Source organism: Bos javanicus, chromosome 9 (assembly GCF_032452875.1).
Source record: "Bos javanicus breed banteng chromosome 9, ARS-OSU_banteng_1.0, whole genome shotgun sequence".
Classification (NCBI taxonomy): Eukaryota; Metazoa; Chordata; class Mammalia; order Artiodactyla; family Bovidae; genus Bos; species Bos javanicus.
This window is the reverse complement of record NC_083876.1, coordinates 101,723,468-101,745,860: the sequence shown is the minus strand read 5'-3', so window position 1 is coordinate 101,745,860 and position 22,393 is coordinate 101,723,468. Positions and strand designations below refer to the sequence as shown.

Below are 22,393 nucleotides of genomic sequence, written 5' to 3'. Positions count from 1 at the left end.
CTGTGTTTACAGCAACTCAAATCACATTTATAAATGGTGAATTTTAGTAACTGACCAAACCTTTACAAAATCCAGCCTTTAACTTTTGCCTTATCTCGTACATCCTGCATCGTGTCTGTAAGTTCAATTCTTCCTGGTTTACGTGTTTTATAAATATATTATTTATATATATATATACTATGTGTTGAGACATTAACGTAATTTTGAACAGAAAGAGAGATTCTGTTTCAGAAGAGAATTTAGTTAATATTTTATATTTAATGCTTTTTTGGAAGCCACACTAACTTATTAATGCCTGGGGTGTGTATATTGGTCAGAGGAGCTTGTCAAGCCTGGCACAGATATGAAGGCCAGTTCTTCGATGGAGCACCTAAGTGAGAGGCGATGACCCCATGGGTCAAGGCTATTGATTATTCTTTCTGCACACGAGACTGTTCTCAGCAGTGACAGCAATACCTTAGAAAGAACCTCTCACTCAGCAGGCTGCCAAATCAAGTTTATTTTTTCTTTTGAGAAAGGTTTGGGTTTTTAACAAGTTGAACTAATGACTTGAATTAATGATGGACCAAAAGGCCCATTCCTATCTCTGGTTGCTTTCTGAGCCCCTCCTGGTTACCTGAACTCTGTTCGTGGTGGTGGGGGGGCCCAGCTGGTGCCCCTCAACATCCGAGCCCCACGGAGGAAGCCTTTCTGTCGGGGGAGGGTTAGTCAGGGGGCTTAGAACGCAGTGAGGAGTGGAGGAGGCTTGGAGCACATCTTCTGGGACTCTGGACACTGTATTGTGGCCAGTGACCCAAGCTCTGGACAGCAGCTTGTGCTTTAGATGTTTCTAAAATTGAAAATACACCAGCAATAAATATACTCACATTATTAGAAATATATATAACATGATCTTAGAAAAAGCTTGCAATCTGGAATAATCCGAAGCACCGTTGGTTGAGAGACTGCATGGCCTCGCCACCCCACAGAGAGGGCACCTTTATAGAAGTCTTTGAGGTTCATGTATATGCAACAACAAATAATAAAAATCGGATAAATTTAAAGGTCCTGAAGCAAAAGAAATTTTCTTCAGGCTTCCTGGGTGAATGTCTTGGGATTGTAAACCCTGAGGAAGTTAAGACAGAGCATTCAATCTCTGTTTATTTGGGACCCAGAAGTGAGAGCTCTTTCTACAGAAAGATTAACCCTGAAATATTAACCCTGAGATATTTCACGGTGTCAGGAAAGCGTGAGATCTATTTTGGACCCAGAGGCTGATTTTGTTTCCCAGTTTGGCACATGTTTTATGCTGTGTGATACTAAAAAAACTCCCACATCAAGGGATTGGGCAAAACTAGATGGAGTCCATTTGACCTCTGAACTCCAAGTGTCACAAAATCCTTGCATAAAAGGTGTGATTTTCTATGAGGAAATTGCTATATGATGCCAGTGCTTGCGTTGTTTGCTTTTACACCATTTAACAGAACCAGATGTTGGTTTTCCGGGGGTAGTGATCAATGCTCTAGGTTTTGATTCTAGGTTTTTCCTGCCTTCATGAGTTACTTCCCCTCTAATCTCTTTTCTCATCTGCAGTGAGAGGGAACTGAACTAAGTTGGATTTGAGGGTCACTGGACTAGAGAATCTTTATAAAAATCCTTATGTAGAATCCCTATATGTCCTTATAAAAATCGACCCTGCTTCAGCACACAAACCAGGGGAAGTTCATTTGACTGTCTAAGAAAAGTGTTTGTGGTTTATGAATTGTTTTGAGGTATTTGGAAGGCGTGTTTTGCCCATGAATGAGGCATGTTGACAAGGAAACATGTGCTAGTTAAAAAACTGGGCCCTCTATAAAACCCCAGAAGAAGCTGGCCCCGAGATAAGCACAAAGTATTGTGTGAACAGGAGGAGAGGGGACGACGGAGGATGAGATGGCTGGATGGCACCACCGACTCAATGCACATGGATTTGGGTGGACTCCGGCAGTTGGTGATGGACAGGGAGGCCTGGCGTGCTGCAGTTCATGGGGTCGCGGAGAGTCGGACACGACTGAGAGACTGAACTGAGCGGATTGTGTGAATGGTGTGTCAGCAAGTTAGACACACACACATCTTCAGAGCAGGACTTTTCCATCACTGCTGTCAGCAGGGGTACCGTGCCCAGGGTGGGCTCCAGGGGACGGGGTGTGGCTGGGGAGTGAGGACTTGGGTGCGGTGGGGAAGGCAGGGCAGCACCAGCCCAGGAGGCCCAGCCAAACCATCTGGTTTGTCCTTCAGAGGACCCAACGAGATTTTTCCTTCCGAGGTGTCATCACGCGTTAGAGAGAGGAGAAACCCTGTTTTTCAGCAATGCAGATCAAACATGACTCCTGAAGTTCCCAGCCTAGCTTGTACAGTGACGATGATCTCATGGCTGCTGGGCTGGAAATGAAACTAGAAATGGTTTGACAGCAGCCAACTCTGAGCACCCGCCACACGCCAGAGCTGGGGCGGACTGCTGTGAGGTCTTATTTCCCTGAATTCTGTCTGTGTCTCCAAGAAGCAGATATACTTATGTCCCTGATTTTCTGTATGGGGAAACTGAGGTTTGGGTTAAGCAATTTGCCTGAAGTCATTAAGTGGGAGGCAAAGCTCAGACACAGACCTTTCTGTTCAAGGCCTACCCTGCAGAAACACGACACTATGATTTTATGATTTGGGACTTGGCTCTCTCTGGTTTAATTCGCTCTCTAAGCTTTGGCTCGAGACTGTGGTTTTGTTCCACTCTCACGGGCTGGCTACAAAGCCTCCCTGTGACCTGTTTCTGTCCTCACGCCCGAGACTTTCGGGGCCGTGTAAATGCACACCCTCGCCGTGCTGGTCAGGGAGTTATATAAACCACCTGCTTCTCCTTTCGGTTGTGGTGTCAGACGTGCACAGTTGGCTGATCTGGTGATTTGTCATTGTGGATATAAACACTCACTGCCTCATTTGCCTCCTGTTACATAAAGGGTCTGTCTCTGGCATGAAGCCTCGTAGAGTTTCAATTAAATTCAGGTGGAGAGGGGCCCTGATGCCCTTTCCGGGTCCTAGGGTCCAGTACCGAGCATCTAGTTCGTCCTCTGCATTGATCGCCTGCATGATGCTGTTTACAAGAACACTGGCTAACTGCGCTTCACGTGTCTCTCTTGTTGTCAGACCACCGAAGAGGACCTAAATCTAGACGCAGAGCCCACAGAAGACGCTGTGGAAGAAGTGACTGTGAGTGTTTTACTATTTGGGGAGGAGGGTGGGTGGAAGGAGGAAATGAAAGCTTGAAATTAGTGGTATTTTAGTGAAATGTGTGTATATACATACATGTACACACACACACGTACCCATATGGGTTGTGTACATATTATAGTCAATAATTTCCCGCAAAAGGGATACTTAGAACACAGGAAGAAAAATTACCACCCAAGGTGAGATTTAGAGTCTTCTCGTGTGGACTTTTTAAAGGAGAAATGACAAGTCATTATCAATTAAGACACGCAGGGAAAATAGAGAAGTGAGGGATCACTCTCACCTGCCAGAGGTCATGTCACATAGCCTCTTAGAACATCTGGGAGGTGTTGTTTGGGAGGTGTTGTTGGGGCCATGGGAGAAGGTGGATCCCTCTGCAGCCGGGTGGGAGCAGGCGGGGGACGCCTGGGCCGAGGACCGAGGGCCGAGTGGGTCCTGGGTCAGAGCGATGGGGTGCTGGGCGGGGCTGGGGGCGGAGCAATGGGGTGCTGGGGGAGGAGCGATGGAGAGCTGGGCAGGGCTGGGGGGAGGAGCGATTGGGGTGCTGGGCGGGGCCAGGGAGGAGTAATGGGGCACTGGGAGGGGCTGGGGAGGAGCGATGGGGCGCTGGGGGGTTGGGGAGGAGTGATGGGCGCTGGTGGGGTGGGGCAGGGCAGAGTGATGGGGTGCTGGGCTGGGGCGCTGGGGGGAGCGGAGAGGAGCGATGGGGTACTGGGTGGGGCCGGGGCAGAGTGATGGGGTGCTGAAAGGTGGGGGCAGAGCGATGGGGTGCTGGGGGTTGGGGAGGAGCAATGGGCGCTGTGTGGGGTGGGGCAGGGTGGGGCAGAGCCATGGGGCGCTGGGCTGAGGCGCTGGGGAGAGCGGAGAGGAGCAATGGGGCACTGGGTGGGGCCGGGGTGGAGTGACGGGGTGCTGGGGGCGCCTGGACTCTGACGTCCAGGGAATCTTTGGTGTATTTCCGGCAGGGAGATTGCTGAGGCCCTTCAGTCGTCAGCTTCAGGAGACAGGCTCCAGGGTGCTCACGGTGGCAGCCAAACTGGCACCACGACTGACTGTGCACCAGGATCCCCTCGAAGGGCTTGGTAACTCACAGAACCTGTTACATCACTAACTGTAGTTACTTCCTAAGGTCTCCTGGTCTCAAACTGTCTTATCCTCAGCACTTCCGCGGAGAAGGCAATGGCATCCCACTCCAGTACTCTTGCCTGGAAAATCCCGTGGATGGAGGAGCCTGGTGGGCTGCAGTCCATGGGGTCGCAAAGAGTCCGACATGACTGAGCGACTTCCCTTTCACTTTTCACTTTTATGCATTGGAGAAGGAAATGGCAACCCACTCCAGTGTTCTTGCCTGGAGAGTCCCAGGGGCAGGGGAGCCTGGTGGGCTGCCGTCTCTGGGGTCGCACAGAGTCGGACACGACTGAAGTGACTTAGCAGTAGTAGTAGCAGCACTTCTGATGCAAATGTAGGTGCTAAGTTGTTGCAGGAGTGCAGGAAAGTCGACTGAGCTCTTGAAGTTACTTTTGATAACAGAACATGAGGTAGAGGAATGTTTCCTGTTTCCCGGTGTCACCTTGTCCAAATGACAGAAAGGCAGCCTGCCTGTGACTCTTAGTAAATGAAGAGTGGTTAGGAGTGTCTGCCTCCTTGAAGCCCTTGTGGCTCAGATGGTAAAGCATCTGTCTACAATGTGGGAGACCTGGGTTCGATCCCTGGATTGGGAAGATTCCCTGGAGAAGGAAATGGCAACCCACTCCAGTGTTCTTGCCTAGAAAATCCCATGGATGGAGGAGCCTGGTGCAGGCTACTGTCCATGGGGTCGAAAAGAGTCGGGCACGACTGAGTGACTTCACTTCACTGGGAGTATCTGCAGGACACAGGCTGATGAGTGGATGCATTTGTAAAGTTTGTGGGGAAACGGAAAGACACTGGGCCCAGCCTGTCAGTGGCTGCTTCTGAGAGATGATGCTGAAAACCCCAGGCTCCAATCCAGCAGCGGGGAAGTGACCCAGGGGTCCTGAGCGGGTGTCTGACGTTTTCTGGGGCCAGGTTTCCCGCGTACGTCCTCCTCAGCCTTCAGAGCAAAAGATCCTTGGCTCAGATAAATGAAATCAGATGGCAACAGAGTTGGGCATGAGGGCCTCACACTCCTTGCCAGTCTGAACGTGTGTGATGACTAAAAAAGTCTTATTTCGGAAAAAATATCCACCTCCACAACAGTTTGTTCATTCAGTCAATCAAGAATGTTTACTGGTGGCCTGTGGGTAAGACCTCATGCCTTGCATGGAAGGAGGAGCAGATGAGCAGGACTGTCTGTGATGGCCCCAGCCTTGCTGCGCCTTTTACTGATACAGTTCTTACGTGTGGAATGTTCTTCACGTGTGTGTGTGTGTGTGTGTGTGTGTGTGTGTAAAGTGTAGGACATTTTATGCAAAAATGTGGGACATTTTATGCAAAAGTCCATCTAGTCAAAACTATGGTTTTTCCAGTGGTCATGTATGTATGTGAGAGCTTGACCATAAAGAAGGCTGAGCACCAAAGAATTGACGCTTTTGAACTGTGGTGTTGGAGAAGACTCTTGAGAGTCCTTTGGACTGCAAGGAGACCCAACCAGTCCATCCTAAAGGAGATCAGTCCTGGGTGTTCACTGGAAGGACGGATGCTGAAGCTGGAAGCTCCAATACTTTGGACACCTGATTTGAAGAGCCAACTCATTGGAAAAGACCCTGTTGCTGGGAAAGATTGAAGCTAGGAGGAGAAGGGAATGAAAGAGGATGAGATGGTTGAATGGCATCCCTGGCTCGACGGACATGAGTGTGAGCAAGCTCCAGGAGTTGGTGAAGGACAGGGAAGCCTGGAGTGCTGCAGCCTGTGGGCTTGCAGAGTCGGACACGACTGAGCGACTGAACAACAGCAGCAAACGCACAGGTGTCTTCAGAGGTGACTCGTGTCCAGTTGTACCTCACGCCCTGGTTCCGTCCAACCTCTGGAAGAAGGGCTCTGGTGAAGGTCGAGATCAAAGATTGAAATCAAGACAGGGAGTCGGCATCAGAAGCTGGGAGCGTCTGCGACCTACCTTCTCCTCAGCTCTGCCGAGGGAAGACCTCCTGTCTCCGAGGTCTTGCGGGGGCTCTGTATAAACTCAAAGGAAGGTGACTCTTCATGAGAGTCCACGTGACACATCAGAGGCCGTCAGCCTTTGTGTCCTGGAGAAAAGCAAAAGAAAAACGAAACCAAACTGCCTCAGCAGATCCCACTAGGAAATACCCCGTCAGCTGCTGTTTGAGGGGTTCCTGGAAGGGGCTTGTCAGCAAGAACACTCCGGGAGTTGGTGATGGGCAGGGAGGCCTGGCGTGCTGCCGCCCATGGGGTTGCAAAGACTCGGACTCAACTGAACCGAACCGAGGCCCCTGCTCTTCGGGGTCTGGTGGTCCTGTGCCTTGCTGCTTTTGGCCTGGTGTGTGCAGCAGGACCGTGGAAATGCTGGGAAATGAGGACCCCAGAGAGAGTCAGGGCTTAAGGAAGAAGCACCTGCCTCGCTGGGCTGGGCACTGTGGTACGGAGCGGGGGCCTCTGGAGGGTGAGACCAGGGGTGACCGTAGCCTCCTGACCTGCACGCAGGCCCCATCAGTCATCTGGGGGAAGGACGTGGAGTATCCAGGATGAGCCTCTGAGCCGAGGTCAGCAGCAGCCCCTGTATCCCTGCTCCATCCCTGACCTCTGTGTCCAGGTGCTGCAGACACACGGGGGGCGGGGGGGGGGGTGGCAGGGGGCGGTTTAGGCGAGTTTCTGACTTCACAGAATGCCCTGTGGAAAACACTAGAACGTGTATATATTTTTTAAAGTGCTTTGATTTCAGGGTTCTGTTTATTAATAACGGTCATTTTCTTGTCTGGTTGATCTTTAGAAACCAGGTCCAGAGAAGCCACCCCCAGCATTATCGTGGTTTCCCCTTATTTCCTTGTGACTCTTGGGGTGTTCGCCTCTCCCGCTGAAACTGTGCTGGGTTTTCACAGCAGAGATGATTCTGGCACCTCTGAGGCAAAACAGAGCCGGGAGGGCGGCAGCCCTGCTGCCAGCCTCAGTTGGCAGGAGAGCACTCTGCAGGGAGCATAGAGACCTGCCCTGAGGGATCGGCAGGGGGATGACAGCTCTCGGCCCAGTGAGGATGCTGGAAGATGGGGCACCAGCGGCCCGGCCCCGGCATCTCCCCAGGAGCCAGGGGACCAACGGGACCGCCTCCAGGCAGGTGTTCTTCGAATCCCTAGCATCTGTCAACGTGAACTCCTTCAGTGACCAGCCTCCTGATTTCCCAACAGCTGTAGCTTGGACGTCCCCAGTTCTCAGCCAGGGGCGAGGGGTGAGAAGCAAGGCAGGGGTGAAATTTCGGGGAGCCCTTCAATCTTGAAGGAGAGACAAGCCAAGAGTGTTTTCAGAGCCCTTGGGACTAAGTCACGGTAGCAGCAGGCTCTTGCCCAGGTCAGGGTTCAGCCACCTGTGCCCGGGTCACCCGCAGACGTCGACAGATGGCCTCTTACCTCTTGTCCTGCCCTGAGAATCTAGACAGTTTCATTGTTCCTTAAAAAAAAGAAAAAACAATCCAAACTGGATTGAATAGAAGTGAGACAAGAAGAATAATGAAGGCTCAGAACTGATAAAGCAATTACAAGCAGTGCAATTACAGCTTGAAAAGATAGCTGGGAGTTTGAAAAGAGATGGATGAGTCGATCTTCCCAGCCTGCTTGTTACCTGCCATCAATGTGTCTTTACAGAACCCACCTGTCTCCGAAGCTGGAGTTGGCGAAGGCACGTTGGCTACGTCACCATTCAGATTTGTCCAGAAGAAGGCAGGAACTCTCATCCTTACAGGAATTCTAGAGAAGAGCATTATAAGCATAATGCATTTGGAAGAAAGGCTAACGTGACTAAGCCTCTGCAGTTCCCATGGGCATTTAAATGCCCTGCGCGGTGGTAACAGTACCGTTGGCTTCACCAAGCGTCAGCACCTACTGGGGCAGACACGAAGGAAACGGTGAGATTTGGGGATGAACGTTGGTAGAGCGTGTTTGATGTGTCAGTGGTAATTATTTGCAAGGATCGACACGAGACAAGAAGCCCAGCTCCCATTGTCAGCAGCCATGGGTCCCTTCGGTTATCACATCATCTCTGAAGCGTTTGCCGCGATCTCTGTCGGACACAGAGGACAGCTTGCAGCTATTTTCGGTTTCTGCGATCCTCGTCTTTCTGCTTCTGTAGCAAAGTCAGCAGAAGTGCGCTTCCGAGTACTGCCTCTCTGGGAACAAACTGATTACTTAGTTCGTGCTGACGTCATCTAGAACCCTGGGCACGCATGGGGCCCTGTTCTGCTGTCTGAGAACAGTGGATTGGTGGGGTACATAGTCCTGCAGAGCAAATTGTTCACACCATTCAGGGCGTGGGCTCTGGCCCTGTGAACCAGCCAGCCATCTGCAGCTTCCTGACCGCCCGGGGGCCAGGGTATTTCCTGCCAGCACAGTGACTTCATGGGTGGTCTCACCAGGAGAAGGTGCCCACCTGGTCATGTGTTGAGATGGTTGCTGAATCATGAAGCAAAATTGAAGTCACTCAGTCGTGTCCTACTCTTTGTGACCCCATGGACTGTAGCCCACTAGGCTCCTCTGTCCATGGGATCTTCCAGAGAGTATTGGAGTGGGTTGTCACTTCCTTCTCCAGGGGATCTTCCCGTCCCAGGATTGAACCTGGGTCTCCTGCATTGCAGGCAGACACTTTACCGTCTGAGTTACCGGGGAAGTCAAAGCCGCCCTCTCCATGTGGTTGAACACACAGCAGTGGGGCTGGAGGAAGCTCTGGGGTCGCCTTGGGGAGTCCTTTAGGGCCTCCTGTGTCTTATCCCCCGAGGAATGATGGTGCACCTCTGCCTGCAGAGGAAACCCGAGGATGTGCTGAAATAAGAGCCCTGCTTTTGGTGTATCTGACTGATGTCATCTTCCATCTTCCTAAGACCAAGAAGTGGGTGGCAAGTCTGTTATTTTCCCCGTTTTTCAGGTGGTGAAATTGAGGTATCAGAGATGATGTAATTTGCTTATTATAGCAGAGAACCAACGAAAAAGGGAATTTCAAACCAAACTCTTTCTGCTGACTTATTTTCTCTTCCTAAATCTCAGAGGTTAGGTGGTGGGTTTTTGGCTGATGGACTAAGGGCCCGGGGGTCAAAGGCTTTGCTCCGTCCTGTCCTCTGGGTTTAAAGCAAGGTTACAGGTGCGTTGGGAACCCTGCCCGCGTCTCTTTTCTGTGGCCACACTGGGGTCAGAGACTGTGTCACCATGCCCTGTCACTGGGCTTCTCTCTCTTTTTCTCTTTTTAAAATTCTCTCTCCTCCCTTCAATTTGCTGCGGTTGCTCATTTGCTCATTCGTGTCCAACTCTCTGCGACCCCATGGACCACAGCACGCCAGGTCCCAGAGTTTGCTCAAACTCCTGTCCATTGAGTCAGGGATGCCATCCAACCATCTCATTCTCTGTGGTCCCCTTCTTCTCTTGCCCTCAATCTATCCAATGAGTCTGCTTTTTGCATTTGGCTACGTTGGCCAAAATATTAGACCTTCCAAATCTCTTCAAACTAGGAAAATACAAAACTTGTTCTTTTTTTGTGTGCATGAAAAGCATGGGGGAACTTGAGCCAGAGGTGCTGTTGAAAGATACACACCCTATCTCTGCTTTTTTGGCTGATATCTCTGTCATGGGTGGGATGCATTACTGACTTAATGAATCACAGAAGTTTCTTGTACTTTATTGATATCAAATGGATCATTTAAATAATTACAGTAAGAGAGGATATATATATAGAGAGAGAGAGTGAATTTTCCTCCTTGATAATGCTGTACATGTGTGGGTAAGGTTCAAAGTATCAGAGAGAAAATCATGTCGCTTCTTATCCTTTGGATATTTTGAAGAAATAAAAAGTCAAACAAATCCCCCAAAACGCTTACTTTTGTAACACAGATGCAGCTGGGAACTGGGTGTGGAGACACAGACTGCAATTCGTGTGAGTCATAAAAATCTCCAGGGAATCATTAAGACCATTTTTTTCTGAGATGTGGTACCAAAACAGCCCACAGTGCCAAGTGAATGTTGAGTGAGCGCCTGGCTCCTTGCGGGAGACTCCTCCCCCACAGTCCCTCTTCCTGGCTCCTGGGAGGGAGGGTGGGGAGGACTCCCCCAGGGGCCCAGACCCTCCGACCCTGAGTCAGGTCTCACCTTCCGTCTCCGGCAGAATGAACGGAGCGAGGGCAGGTAACATAAGCAGAGAAGCCGAAAGGATTTTGAGTCTGGATTTGAAGATGCAGACACACAGATGCCTGTTTTCACAACAACGGGATAAATACAAGGGGGTGCTTTCTAGCGTCCTCCTGGGAAGATGGGAGGTCTCAGGCGTACCCAGGCGGGTGGGGCAGGCCGCCTCTGGCATCACAGCCCCCGGGATACTCTCCCGGCCAGCCCCCGCCCCCACCCCGCCCTCCCCCATCTCGGTTATCTCCGCGAGCGTCTGCTGAGCAACAGCTCTGTGCCTGGCGCCGGGCCGGCTCCAGTGATTCAGGGACTCACGTGAGCGAGGCAGACGAGAATCTCTGCACCTTACGCTCTAGTGTTCCTGCAAGTAAACAGCTAGCTAACGGGGCGTTCCGCGTGGCGGCGGGGGCTGTGGAGAACCGGAGCAGACGTACAGAGCGCCGGGGTGGGAGCACGGGTTAGGGAGGACCTCGCCCAGCAGGTGGGGTTGAGGTTAGGAGGTAAATGACGTTAGAGACCAGCCCCTACCCGAACCGAAGGCAGATGATTCAAGGCCGAGGAGGTCTGGGCGGACAGGGGCTGAGGGAGCAGGCGGTGCTGGGAGGGGGCGCGGAGGCCCGCAGGTCTCCGGACTTCATTACAGTTTCTCTGGGACGGCACTGGTGACTCCTGAGCAGGAAAGTGGTGCGTTGGCATTGAGGTTTTTCAAGCACACTCTCTCTGGTTGTTGGTCAGGAAGCAGGGAGTTTGGGGGAAAGAGTGAGGTCAGGGAGCCGGGTTAGGAGGCGGCAGGGGCCCCGCGAAAGGTGGTGGTGTCTGGGCGCAGGGCCCACGGCTGGCACCGAGTTCCTGCTGAGCCTCCTCTGCCCGCTGTATCGCGGGCTCCTCTCCTGGGCCGCGGGGGAGGTTCCACGGATGCTGCGGCTTGCACAACTGATGTTTAGTTTCCTGCAGTTTTGGCGGCTGGAAATCAGGTCAGGGTATCAGCGGGCTGGTTCCTCCCGAGGCGGGGAGGGCGAATTCCCCCAGGCCTCTGCCCCAGACCCTGCGGGCTGCCCCGGTCCGTGGGGTTCTGGGACTCGTGGACGCATCTCAGGTTTCTGCCTCCGTCTTCACGTGGCCTCTCCCCATGGGCGTCTCACCTGGCCGTCTTCTCCTGAGAACACCAATCATTTCAGATCTGGGCCCACCCTGATGACTCTTGTCCCATCTAATGACACCCACAGAGACCCTGTTTCCACACAAGGGCACGTCTTAAGTCACTGGGGTTTGGGCTTCGACAGATCTCTGGGCGACAAGTTTCAACCCATAACAAATATACTCGGGACACTCAGTTTCGTTGGTCTGCTGTGTCTGGTCCAAGTCTTTGCCAGAAACCCTGCTTTTTCAATCAAGACATAAACACACAAAATGCACGGGGACTGGATTTCCGTAGCCGTCTCCGCTCAGACCCTGGCCAGGCCGTGTGCTGAGTCCCCATCTACTGTGCTCCGCCTCCACACGCTTCCATGCAGGGGACTCTGGGTTGCTTCTGAGACTTGCTGCGCAAGGGCACCAGAGCCCCCAAGACTTGGGCCACCCCGACCTCGCAGTGCTGGGGGCGCCTAGTTTGGGAGCAGAGAACACTTTGCTGTGGTTTTGTTTGTTTAGGAGAATTGATAACCACAATACAGAATATACAGTGATATATTGATGAAAACGATGCAGAAAGTTACTGTAAACGTAACTACTGAGTCACAGGGGAATAAAAAATAAAGACACAAGTGAAAGAACGCTGGGACTTGGCGCTCAAGCAGCTCCGGCAGATGGCTGTGTCAGCTTCCGGTTGCTGCGGTAACAAGTGACCACAAACTTGGAGGCTGCAAGCACCATGGATTTATTACTGTACCATCCTGGAGGTCAGAAGTCCTACAGTCTAGGTGTTGGCAGGGCCGTGTTCCGTTTCCAGAATCAGCGTCCTTGCTTTTCTAGCCTATGCTCGTTGTGTAGTTGCTCAGTTGTGTCCGACCCTTTGCGACCCCAAGGACGGCAGGACGCCGGGCCTCCCTGGCCTTCACTGTCTCCCAGAGTTTGCTCAGACTCATGTCCGTGGAGTCAGTGATGCCATCGCACCATCTCTTCTAGCCTCTGGAGACACCTGAGCTCCTTGGCGTGTTGCCCCTCAGCAATGGCATCGCTCTTTCTCTGACCTGACCCTCCCACCACCCCACAAGGACCCTCGCGATGGTATAAACCATTCACATGATCCAAGGTACTCACCCCACTTCAGGATCCTCGACTTAAACACATCTTCAAAGTCCCTTTTGCCTGGAAGGGCACATGTCCAGCTCTGGGGCTTACTTACCTCATGGGAATCTTGGGGTGCCATTATTCTGGCCACCCTGGTGGCACCCCTGTGGGACAGCTGGCCTGGTAGCCCCCAGATCTGAAACAGAAGCCTGTGGGTCTACATAAGGGACGTAGCAACGGATGTAATGCACACTTCTAGCTTGGGTCCTGATTTGAAGAAACCGACTCTAAAACATATTTCTTGGGACAATTAGGTGATTTTGAATGTGGACTAGGTAACAATTCTGTTAATTTTTTTGGTTAATTTTTTTGTTACTCTTTTTTGCTAAAGTGTTTTTAGGTGAAGTATGTAAACCATGCATTTCACTCAAATATTTCAATGTGCCTCTCTCAAGAACAAGAATGTTTTCCTATGTAAACACATCACCCGTTGTGACTGGCAGGTTGATGCTTTCATCCTGCCTTCCCCAAAACCATTGATTTAGGAAGGTCAAAAGCACTTCATTTTATAAGTTAAAAGCTACCCACCCTTCTCTCCATGTGATTTTGCTTCCTTGAAAAAATCAATCTAGCTAAATTGTACCTCTGTTGGACAGGGCATTGATTTCTACCTGTTAATTTTAACAAAGAGGGTTAGCTGCTGACCTCACAGGAGGCTTTTTAAGACAGAGCTGCGCAGCCCATGAATCAGGCCTCCGTGTTTACCGCGTAGGAAGTTGGGGTTTGTGACCTAGAGCCTTTGCCCAGAGTTCCTGCTCTTGCAGAGTCAGCGCTGGTTTGTGTGCCTTGAAAGCAAAAGTAAAACCTAGCTCTTGATCTAACTGTGAAGTCGGACAAATTCTGCTTTTCGACTGTCAGTTCTTACATGCAAGGTTTATTTAATTCTGAAGGGAGAATCACTTGGATAGATTATTGGTAAAAGGCAAGCAAGCCAAAAATCAACAGTGAAGGGCTTGGACCTCATTCCACCTACGATGTAGAAAAGCATAGAGAACGTTGCCGACAATGAGGGAAAGCTAGGTAACCTGCAAAGTCCTGGCTTTCCTTGAACCCATCAGAGCGCAAGGCAGCCTGTGGCAAGGCACCCGAAGGATGACAGGCCCATTCCAGGAGGGTGGGGGCATGATCTGCTACCTATTCTACCTACCCGGAAAAGGTAGAAGATGCAGCAGCAGCCACCGTGAAAATGGGTGAAAACAAACAGCTGAGTATGGGCTCATGCGCCAGCCTGAGGTCAGGGCGCCCACTCTGCGCGTGCGTCCTCCCCAGGGCCTTCCCTGGAGGTGTGTCAGGGTCTGGGAGCCCACTCTGTGCTCGCGTCCTCCCCAGGGCCTTCGCTGGAGGTATGTGAGGGCCTGGGAGCCCACTCTGCGTGCGCGTCCTCCCCAGGCCTTCCCTGGAGGTGTGTGAGGGTCAGGGCGCCCACTCTGTGCTCGCATCCTCCCCAGGCCTTCCCTGGAGGTGTGTGAGGGTCCTGGAGCCCACTCTGCATTCGCGTCCTCCCCAGGCCTTCCCTGGAGGTGTGTGAGGGTCAGGGCGCCCACTCTGTGCTCGCGTCCTCCCCAGGGCCTTCACTGGAGGTGTGTGAGGGTCCGGGCCTGCCTTTAGGGAGCCCCTCAGTGTGCACAGCACAACCCCCCACCCAGCTCCTGATGCAGGAGCCTCAGCCCCTGGGAATGGGAAGGAAGTCCTCCTACACCCTGGCCCTGGCAGGACCTGCGTGTGGGAAAACACAGAAGCTGTAGCCAGCAGCTCTGTGAGAGGGTCAGGAGCTCCTCCCTGCTCCAACTTCAGTACACTGGCAATAAAAATTGGATAGAAATTAAAATTATATATCATGCATCCCAACCCTGTAACACAGAGGGATAAATCCAGCAAAATACATGCAGGGTTTGTATGTGCACGCTAAGTCACTTCAGTCGTGTCCAACTCTTTGCAACCCTGTGGACGGTACCTCGCCAGGCTCTTCTGTCCATGGGATTTCCCAGGCAAGGATACTGGAGTTGCCATTTTTTCCTCCAAGTGTTCTTCCTGACCCAGGGATCTAACCTGCGTCCTTTATGTCTCCTGCATTGGCAGGCAGGTTCTTTACTACTAGGTGTGGGAAGGCCCTGAGAACAATAAAACACTGTTGAGAGATTAAATAAAACTAAAATGATGAAGGGGTATACTACATTCATGGACAAGAAGACTCCATATTAAGGTGTTCATTTTCCAAAGTGATTTTGAGATGCAATGCAATACCAACTGAAATCCCAGGTTTTTCCTCTTTTAAATAAAATTTATTTTTTAGAGCAGTTTTAGGATCACAGCAAAATTGAGCACAGAGTACAGCGTCCCTAAATACCTCCTCCCCCACCCACATGCACAGCACCCCCACTATCAACACCCCCCATCAGAGGGGGACATTGTTACAGTGATGAGCCTACTCGGGCATGTCCCAATCACCCCCAAATCCAGTTTGCATTAGGGTTCACTTTTGGTGTTTACATTCTGTGGACTTGGAAGATAATGTGAAATGTAAAGTGAGACGTACTCATCCCTGTATCACACAGAGTGTTTTCACGGCCCTGATGATCCTGTGTGCTCTGACTACCCATCCCTCCCTCCCCGCTCACCCCTGGCAACCACTGATTTTTTTATTGTCTCCATCAGTTCAGTTCAGTCACTCAGTCGTGTCCAACTCTTTGCGACCCCATGAACTGCAGCACGCCAGGCCTCCCTGTCCATCACCAGCTCCCAGAGTCCACCCAAACCCACGTCCATTGAGTCGGTGATGCCATCCAGCCATCTCATCCTCTGTCATCCCCTTCTCCTCCTACCCCCAATATTTCCCAGCATCAGAGTCTTTTCCAATGAGTCAGCTCTTCGCATCAGGTGGCCAAAGTATTGGAGTTTCAGCTTTAGCATCATTCCTTCCAATGAACACCCAGGACTGGTCTCCTTTAGGATGGACTGGTTGGATCTCCTTGCAGTCCAAGGGCCTCTCAAGAGTCTTCTCCAACACCACAGTTCAAAAGCATCAATTCTTCAGCGCTCAGCTTTCTTTATAGTCCAACTCTCATATCTAGCCTTGACTAGATGGACCTTTGTTGACAAAGTAATCTCTCTGCTTTTTAATGCTTTTTCTCTGCTTTTTAATATGCTGTCTAGGTTGGTCATAACTTTCCTTCCAAGGAGTAAGTCTCCATAGTGTTCCCTTTTCCAGAATATCATGTAGTTGGAATCACACAGAAAGCAGCCTTTTCAGGTTGGCTTGTTTCATTCAGTAATATACATGCAAGCCTCCTCCATATCTTTGCATGACTTGATGGTTTGTTTTTGGCGCTGAATAATAGTCTATTGTCTGGATGGGCCACAGTTCACTTACCCATTCACCTACTGAAGGACACCTTGGATGCTTCCAAATTCTGGCCATTATGAATAAAGTTGCCATAAACATGGTGTGTGGAGTTTGTATGGATCTAAGTTTCCAACTGGGCTTCCCTGGTGGTTCAGCGATAAAGAATCCACCTACCAATGCAGGAGACGTGGGTGTGAACCTTGGTTCGAGAAGATCCCCTGGAGAAGGAAATGGCAACCCACTCCAGTATTCTTGCCTGGAGAACCCCATGGATGGAGGAGCTATGGTCCACGGGGTCACAAAGAGTCAGATGCGACTGTGTGCACATACACGGTCTGTCTGTCCATCTATCTATGTGTCTCTCCATCAATCTGTCCATCATCTGTTATCTATCTGTGTATCTATTATTTATCTCTCCATCCATTATCTATATATTATCTTCACTTGAGTATCTATCTAGCTACCCATCCTTTCATCTGTCCACCTATTTATCTATATATCAGTCTATCATCTACCGAACCACCCACAGGTAACCACATATTTATGAGGCTGTGTCTTCATGTGTGTGTACATGGTGGAATACAGTTTGCTTGAAATGTTTTCTGTTGCAGTTGCCATTCTCAGTTTTGGAGTTTCTCTCTATGGCCTTTAGCTACTTGACTAGGCATTGGAAGACGAGGGTGAACATCGCAGGGACAGAGCAAAGAGAATGCGTGCTCTGAGGGGGCTCCCACCGGGAAGGATGACGCTTCTTCTGTTGGAGGAAGCCCACCCCCCACCCCCCCGTCAGGAGACGCAGAGAAAAGCAAGGGGGTCAGTTCAAGGGGCTTTGCTCTCATTTTGTGTAAAGTTGATCCCTTTTCTTTGGTCAGTGGGCGGGGCAGTGGGGGGAAGGGGAGGCGTCTACACCTCATTAACCTGAAACTATCAACCAGATTGAGGTGATGGGGAAATGACAGCAGAGAGAGAAACAAAAGATAAATATGTACCAGCCGTCTTCCCAACTCTGAAAGGTGGGCTTGGAATTCAACACTGAGCTTCCTGCAAAATGCGCTAGTTGCTTATTTGTGTCCGACTCTTTGCAGCCCCACGGACTACAGCCCACCAGGCTCCTCTGTCCAGGGGATTCTCCAGGCAAGAATGTTGGAGCCGGTTGCCATTTCCTACTCCAGGGGATCTCCCCGACCCAGGGATTGAACTGGGGTCTCCTGCATTGCGGGCAGATTCTTTACTGTCTGAGCCACCAGGGAAGGCTGGAGGTTGAGGCAAAAAGGGAGACATGACCAGTGATGCAATTCACAGCATCTACACATCAAAACACAGGCGTGGGCAAGAACACAGCCTTGCTCAGAGCCGTGGCTGAGGGTAACTCTTCCTTCTCACGCCCATCAAGGGTGTCCTGCGTAAGGCAGTGGAGGTCATGCTCAGAGGTAAACCCCCACAGTGAAGATAGCGTTGAATTCTCTATACATCCTTCCTGCAGTATCTATAGATATAATCTGAGAATGTATAGAGAAACAGAGGTCAGTGAACAGTTTCATGCGGTCAGGCCTGTGGTATTAATAATGCCAACCGAATTCAGGGGCAACTTCATATCTTGTGGAACAGTGCGTGGGTGGAACACATTTCCGGCCATCTCTGAGGAATGGGACTTACCCGCTAAGCTTCTGTAAGAGCCAGAGTTCCGTGCATGCAGGAGGGTGGCAGAGTCCTTGCTGAATCGTGCACACCTGACTCGAATCCTTGACCTTCCTTTCTGAGGACATGGGCTCAGGTTCCCCATGGTGTTAGCACCCTGCTCAGGACACAGTAACCACACCAATATAAGTTCTATTTGTCTTTATGGAATGTTGTAATATTATATGGACTGAGCATCCTGAGTGTATCAGAGCTGTGGTGACTGTCAACAGGTCCTTGACAAAAACTAGTTTTTTCTGTTTCCGCAGAACAGACAGAAATCACAAAGATAAATACAGATTGACGTGGAGTTGATTTGGAGCAAACAAGAGAAAAATGGGCTACGCTCCACTTATTCCAGCCACTTAATAGCATTTACATCTGTTTTCCTCGTTAAAACTTAAAATACCCAGCAACCTAGAACATTTGCCAAAGAGAGCATCTATTTATGTCCAAAGTGTTATTAATGACTCATTGTTGTATTTGCCTTGATTCATTCTTTCAGGTTAATTTAATTCTGATTTCTTTGTTTTCTACTCAAGATTGTTAAAGGCAGGACAAGAGGGTGGCAGCCGTGCCAAGGGCTCTGGTCTTTCTTGCTGGAAGGTTTCCTTTGCAGGGTCTGGGGTGCCTCCCCTGACACCAAGGTGAAGTCTGACTGAGTCCAGGGCTGGGGGGTCTCTTCACCCACACTCCACCTGAAATAGGAGTTCCAGGTTACCTCCTTGTGGAAAACTCTGCCTTCTGCACGGTGCCGGCTCCCTGGACTCAGGGGTGGGGGCTGCACGGAAAGCAGTGGGCTCACCTTGGCTTCTGTTCCCTGGGTCTGGGCTCCTCCCTTCCCAGGTCGGCAGGTGCGCACAGCTTTCCGGGGTCCACCCAGGTCCTCCAGCGCAGGCTTCCCCACCCACTTGGAGGTGCAGCAGGTCGGCAGGCTGCGAGGGCCCGGGGCGGTGGGACCACCAGGCAGCTGATGGTGCAACGTGAGTGCTGCTTTGGTTTATCACTGTGCAAATGGGACGGGTTCACAGGCACACACAGGTGCACACACACCCAGAGAGACTTGACTTGAAACCAGATTAAGTAAGTTCCATTTCAAGTGTGGTCAGGAAATATGTCCCTGGAGCATCTTCAGTTCAGTTCAATTCAGTCGCTCAGTTGTGTCCGACTCTTTGCGACCCCATGAACTGCAGCACGCCAGGCCTCCCTATCCATCACTCCGAGTCCACCCAAACCCATGTCCATCAAGGCAATGATGCCATCCAGCCATCTCATCCTCTGTCATCCCTTTCTCCTCCTGCCCTCAATCTTTCCCAGCATCAGAGTCTTTTCCAGTGAGTCAACTCTTCATCAGGTGGCCAAAGTATTGGAGTTTCAGTTTCAACATCAGTCCTTCCAATGAACACCCAGGACTGGTCTCCTTTAGGATTACTGGTTGGATCTCCTTGCAGTCCAGGGGACTTTCAAGAGTCTTCTCCAACACCACAGTTCAAAAGCATCCATTCTTCGGTGCTCAGCTTTCTTTATAGTCCAACTCTCACATCCATACGTGACCACTGGAAAAATCATAGCCTTGACTAGACACACCTTTGTTGGCAAAGTAATGTCTCTGCTTTTTAATATGCTGTCTAGGTTGGTCATAACTTTCCTTCCAAGGAGCAAGCATCTTTTAATTTCATGTCTGCAATCACCATCCGCAGTGATTTTGGAGCCCAGAAAAATAAAGTCTGACACTGTTTCCCCATCTATTTGCCATAAAGTGATGGGACCGGATGCCATGATCTTCGTTTTCCGAAGGTTGAGCTTTAAGCCAACTTTTTCACTCTCCACTTTTACCTTCATCAAGAGGCTCTTTAGTTCTTCACTTTCTGCCATAAGGGTGGTGTCATCTGCATATCTGAGATTATTGATATTTATCCTGGCAATCTTGATTCCAGCTTGTGCGTCTTCCAGCCCAGCGTTTCTCATGATGTACTCTGCATATAATTTAAATAAGTAGGGTGACAACATACAGCCTTGATGTACTCCTTTTCCTATTTGGAATCAGTCTGTTGTTCCATGTCCAGTTTTAACTGTTGCTTCCTAATCTGTACACAGGTGTCTCAAGAGGCAGGTCAGGTGGTCTGATATGCCCATCTCAGAATTTTCCACAGTTTATTGTGATCCACACAGTCAAAGGCTTTGGCATAGTCAGTAAAGCAGAAATAGATGTTTTTCTGGAACTCTCTTGCTTTTTTGATGATCCAACAGATGTTGGCAATTTGATCTCTGGTTCCTCTGCCTTTTCTAAAACCAGCTTGAACATCTGGAAGTTCATGGTTCACATATTGCTGAAGCCTGGCTTAGAGAATTTTTAGCATTACTATACTAGCGTGTGAGATGAGTGCAATTGTGCAGCAGTTTGAGCATTCTTTGGGATTAGAATGAAAACTGATCTTACAGAGTGAAACTCTGGTTCTTCCTGCTGACGCGGCCCAGGGCTCCCTGGCTGGATGGGCTGTGGGCTCATCTACTTAGTGGCAGAGGCGGCCCTTGTTCCAAAGCAGGTTTGTTTTGGTTGAAGCTGCACTTCGGTCACTGCTCCATGCACAGCACTTGTGACTTATTTATTGATTTATTTATTTTCTATAAACATTCTGTACACAACTCCCAGAGCTTCTGCACAAAAGTTTCTCCTGGATGTGTTGATGTGTGTGTGCAAGTACGTGGGTGCACACACACACACACAGTCACACACACTCACACTGACACACACTCTACCTGAGGTGGAATTGCTGGACAGCGTGTACATGGAGAATGCGGTTGTTCTTTAGGACAAACACCACACCATCTTCCAAGCCCCCTGTGCTGGTCTATACACCAAGATCAAGGCACAGGAGATACTGGGGCTCTTCACACTCTCCCATGCTTGGTATAGTCAGACTTCTAATTTTTTTGCCAATTACATAGGTAGAAATTGCATTTCTCAGTCAAACAAAGTTCACCTCACTCTGTATGTTTAGTGGCCACAAAAGTCTCTCCGGTGAGATGCCTCTTCCTGTCCTCTGTGCTGCATAGTTTGTTTTTATATAGAAATTTACTCAGGAAGATTTTAAGTGGTTGCAAAGTCAGGGGACCAGTGTAGTGGACCTCTCTGACCCGCGGCCCAGCTTCAGCAAACATGACTCACAGGAGACCTTGTTGACGCCCCACCCCGCTCCTGAGCCCAGCTTCTTCAGGTCGTTTTGAACAGAGTCACTGCCACATCATTTCAGCTACAGCTGTTGCAGGAAGTGTCTCTAAACATAAGGTCACTCTTTAAAAACACTCACACACGTGTGCATATAACCACAAGACCAGCCTAGTGAATGAAAACTTATAATTTGTAAGTATCATCGAATGTCAAGTCTTCAGCTTTTCCCGGTTATCTGGCTTTTAACAGCTTGCTTGGATTAGGGTTCAGGTGAGGTCGCATCTTGTGACCGGCTGACGGTCTCTTGTTGTCGTTGCTGTTCAGTCGCTCAGTCGTGTTCGACTCTTTGCCACCCCGTGGACTGCAGCACGCCAGGCTTCCCTGTCCTCACCTTCTCCTGGAGTCTGCTCAACCTCATCTCCGTTAAGCGGGTGATGCCACCCAACCATCTCGTGCTCTGTTGCCCCTTCTCCTCCCGCCTTCAGTCGTCCCAGCATCCTTTCTAGGCTCTTAGCAGGTGTCCTCCACTCTCCCCCAGTAGCTTATCAGACACCTCCAACCTGGGGGACTCATCTTTCGGTGTCATATTTTTTTGTCTTTTTACAGTTCATGAGGGTCTTCCGGCAAGTATCCTGGGGTGTTTTGCATCCCCTCCTCCAGTGGATCATGTTTTGTCCGACCTCTGCACTGCGACCTGTCCGTCTCAGGTGGCCCTACAGGGCATGGCTCGTAGCTTCACCAAGTTACACAAGCCCCTTCACCACCACGAGGCAGTGATCCATGAAGGGGACAGGTCTCTCAAGTCTCACTTAATTTGTAATCTCTTTCCCATCTGTTGTCTTTCTTGTCTGCTTCTTTGCTAGAGAATCTGGATCACTTGTCCTGTTTCCAAAGTACTGAATCTTGCTCGTGATGGTGCCCTTGAATGTGTTCCTCTGTCCCCCGTGTTTTCTGTAATTTGTAAGTTGGATTGTGAATCTCACTGATATCCTGGTTTGATTTTCTCATCTGTTGTGAAGACCTCACAAGTGGGGGGTCTGTGTTCTTATCGGGGATGCTTGACAACCAGTCGTCTCTCTTTTCGTGATTTTTATCCTTTATTATCAATGACTGCCTAGATCCAGACATCCAACAGGAAGCGTAAAATAGTGAAACCCTGATCCTAGCGCTTTTTCTTCATTTTCCAGCCAGAAGACTCAAAGGAAATTTAAAATTCTGCCAAGAAAAATGGCGTTAGTCACCCAGCAAAGGGGGCTGTTCTGCCCGTAGCTGTTTGATTTAAGAACCATACCTTTGGCTTAAATACAAAGTTCCTTTTGGAAAGTTGTGAGATCTGGCGGCATGGGGCCTGTCCCGACTCGTTCCTTCATTCTTCTGAAAATACCC

At 50.2% G+C, this 22,393-nt stretch overlaps 1 protein-coding gene across 1 annotated transcript in view; it reads left to right on the top strand.

Moving 5' to 3' along the window:
* The window catches only part of RPS6KA2 (ribosomal protein S6 kinase A2), a 334,507-nt gene that overhangs the window by 879 nt on the left and 311,235 nt on the right, over nucleotides 1-22,393 (top strand). Inside the window, exon 2 of the mRNA XM_061428531.1 lies at nucleotides 3,157-3,219. Coding sequence (XP_061284515.1) covers nucleotides 3,157-3,219 — 63 coding nt within the window. The remainder of the gene's footprint in view (nucleotides 1-3,156; nucleotides 3,220-22,393) is intronic.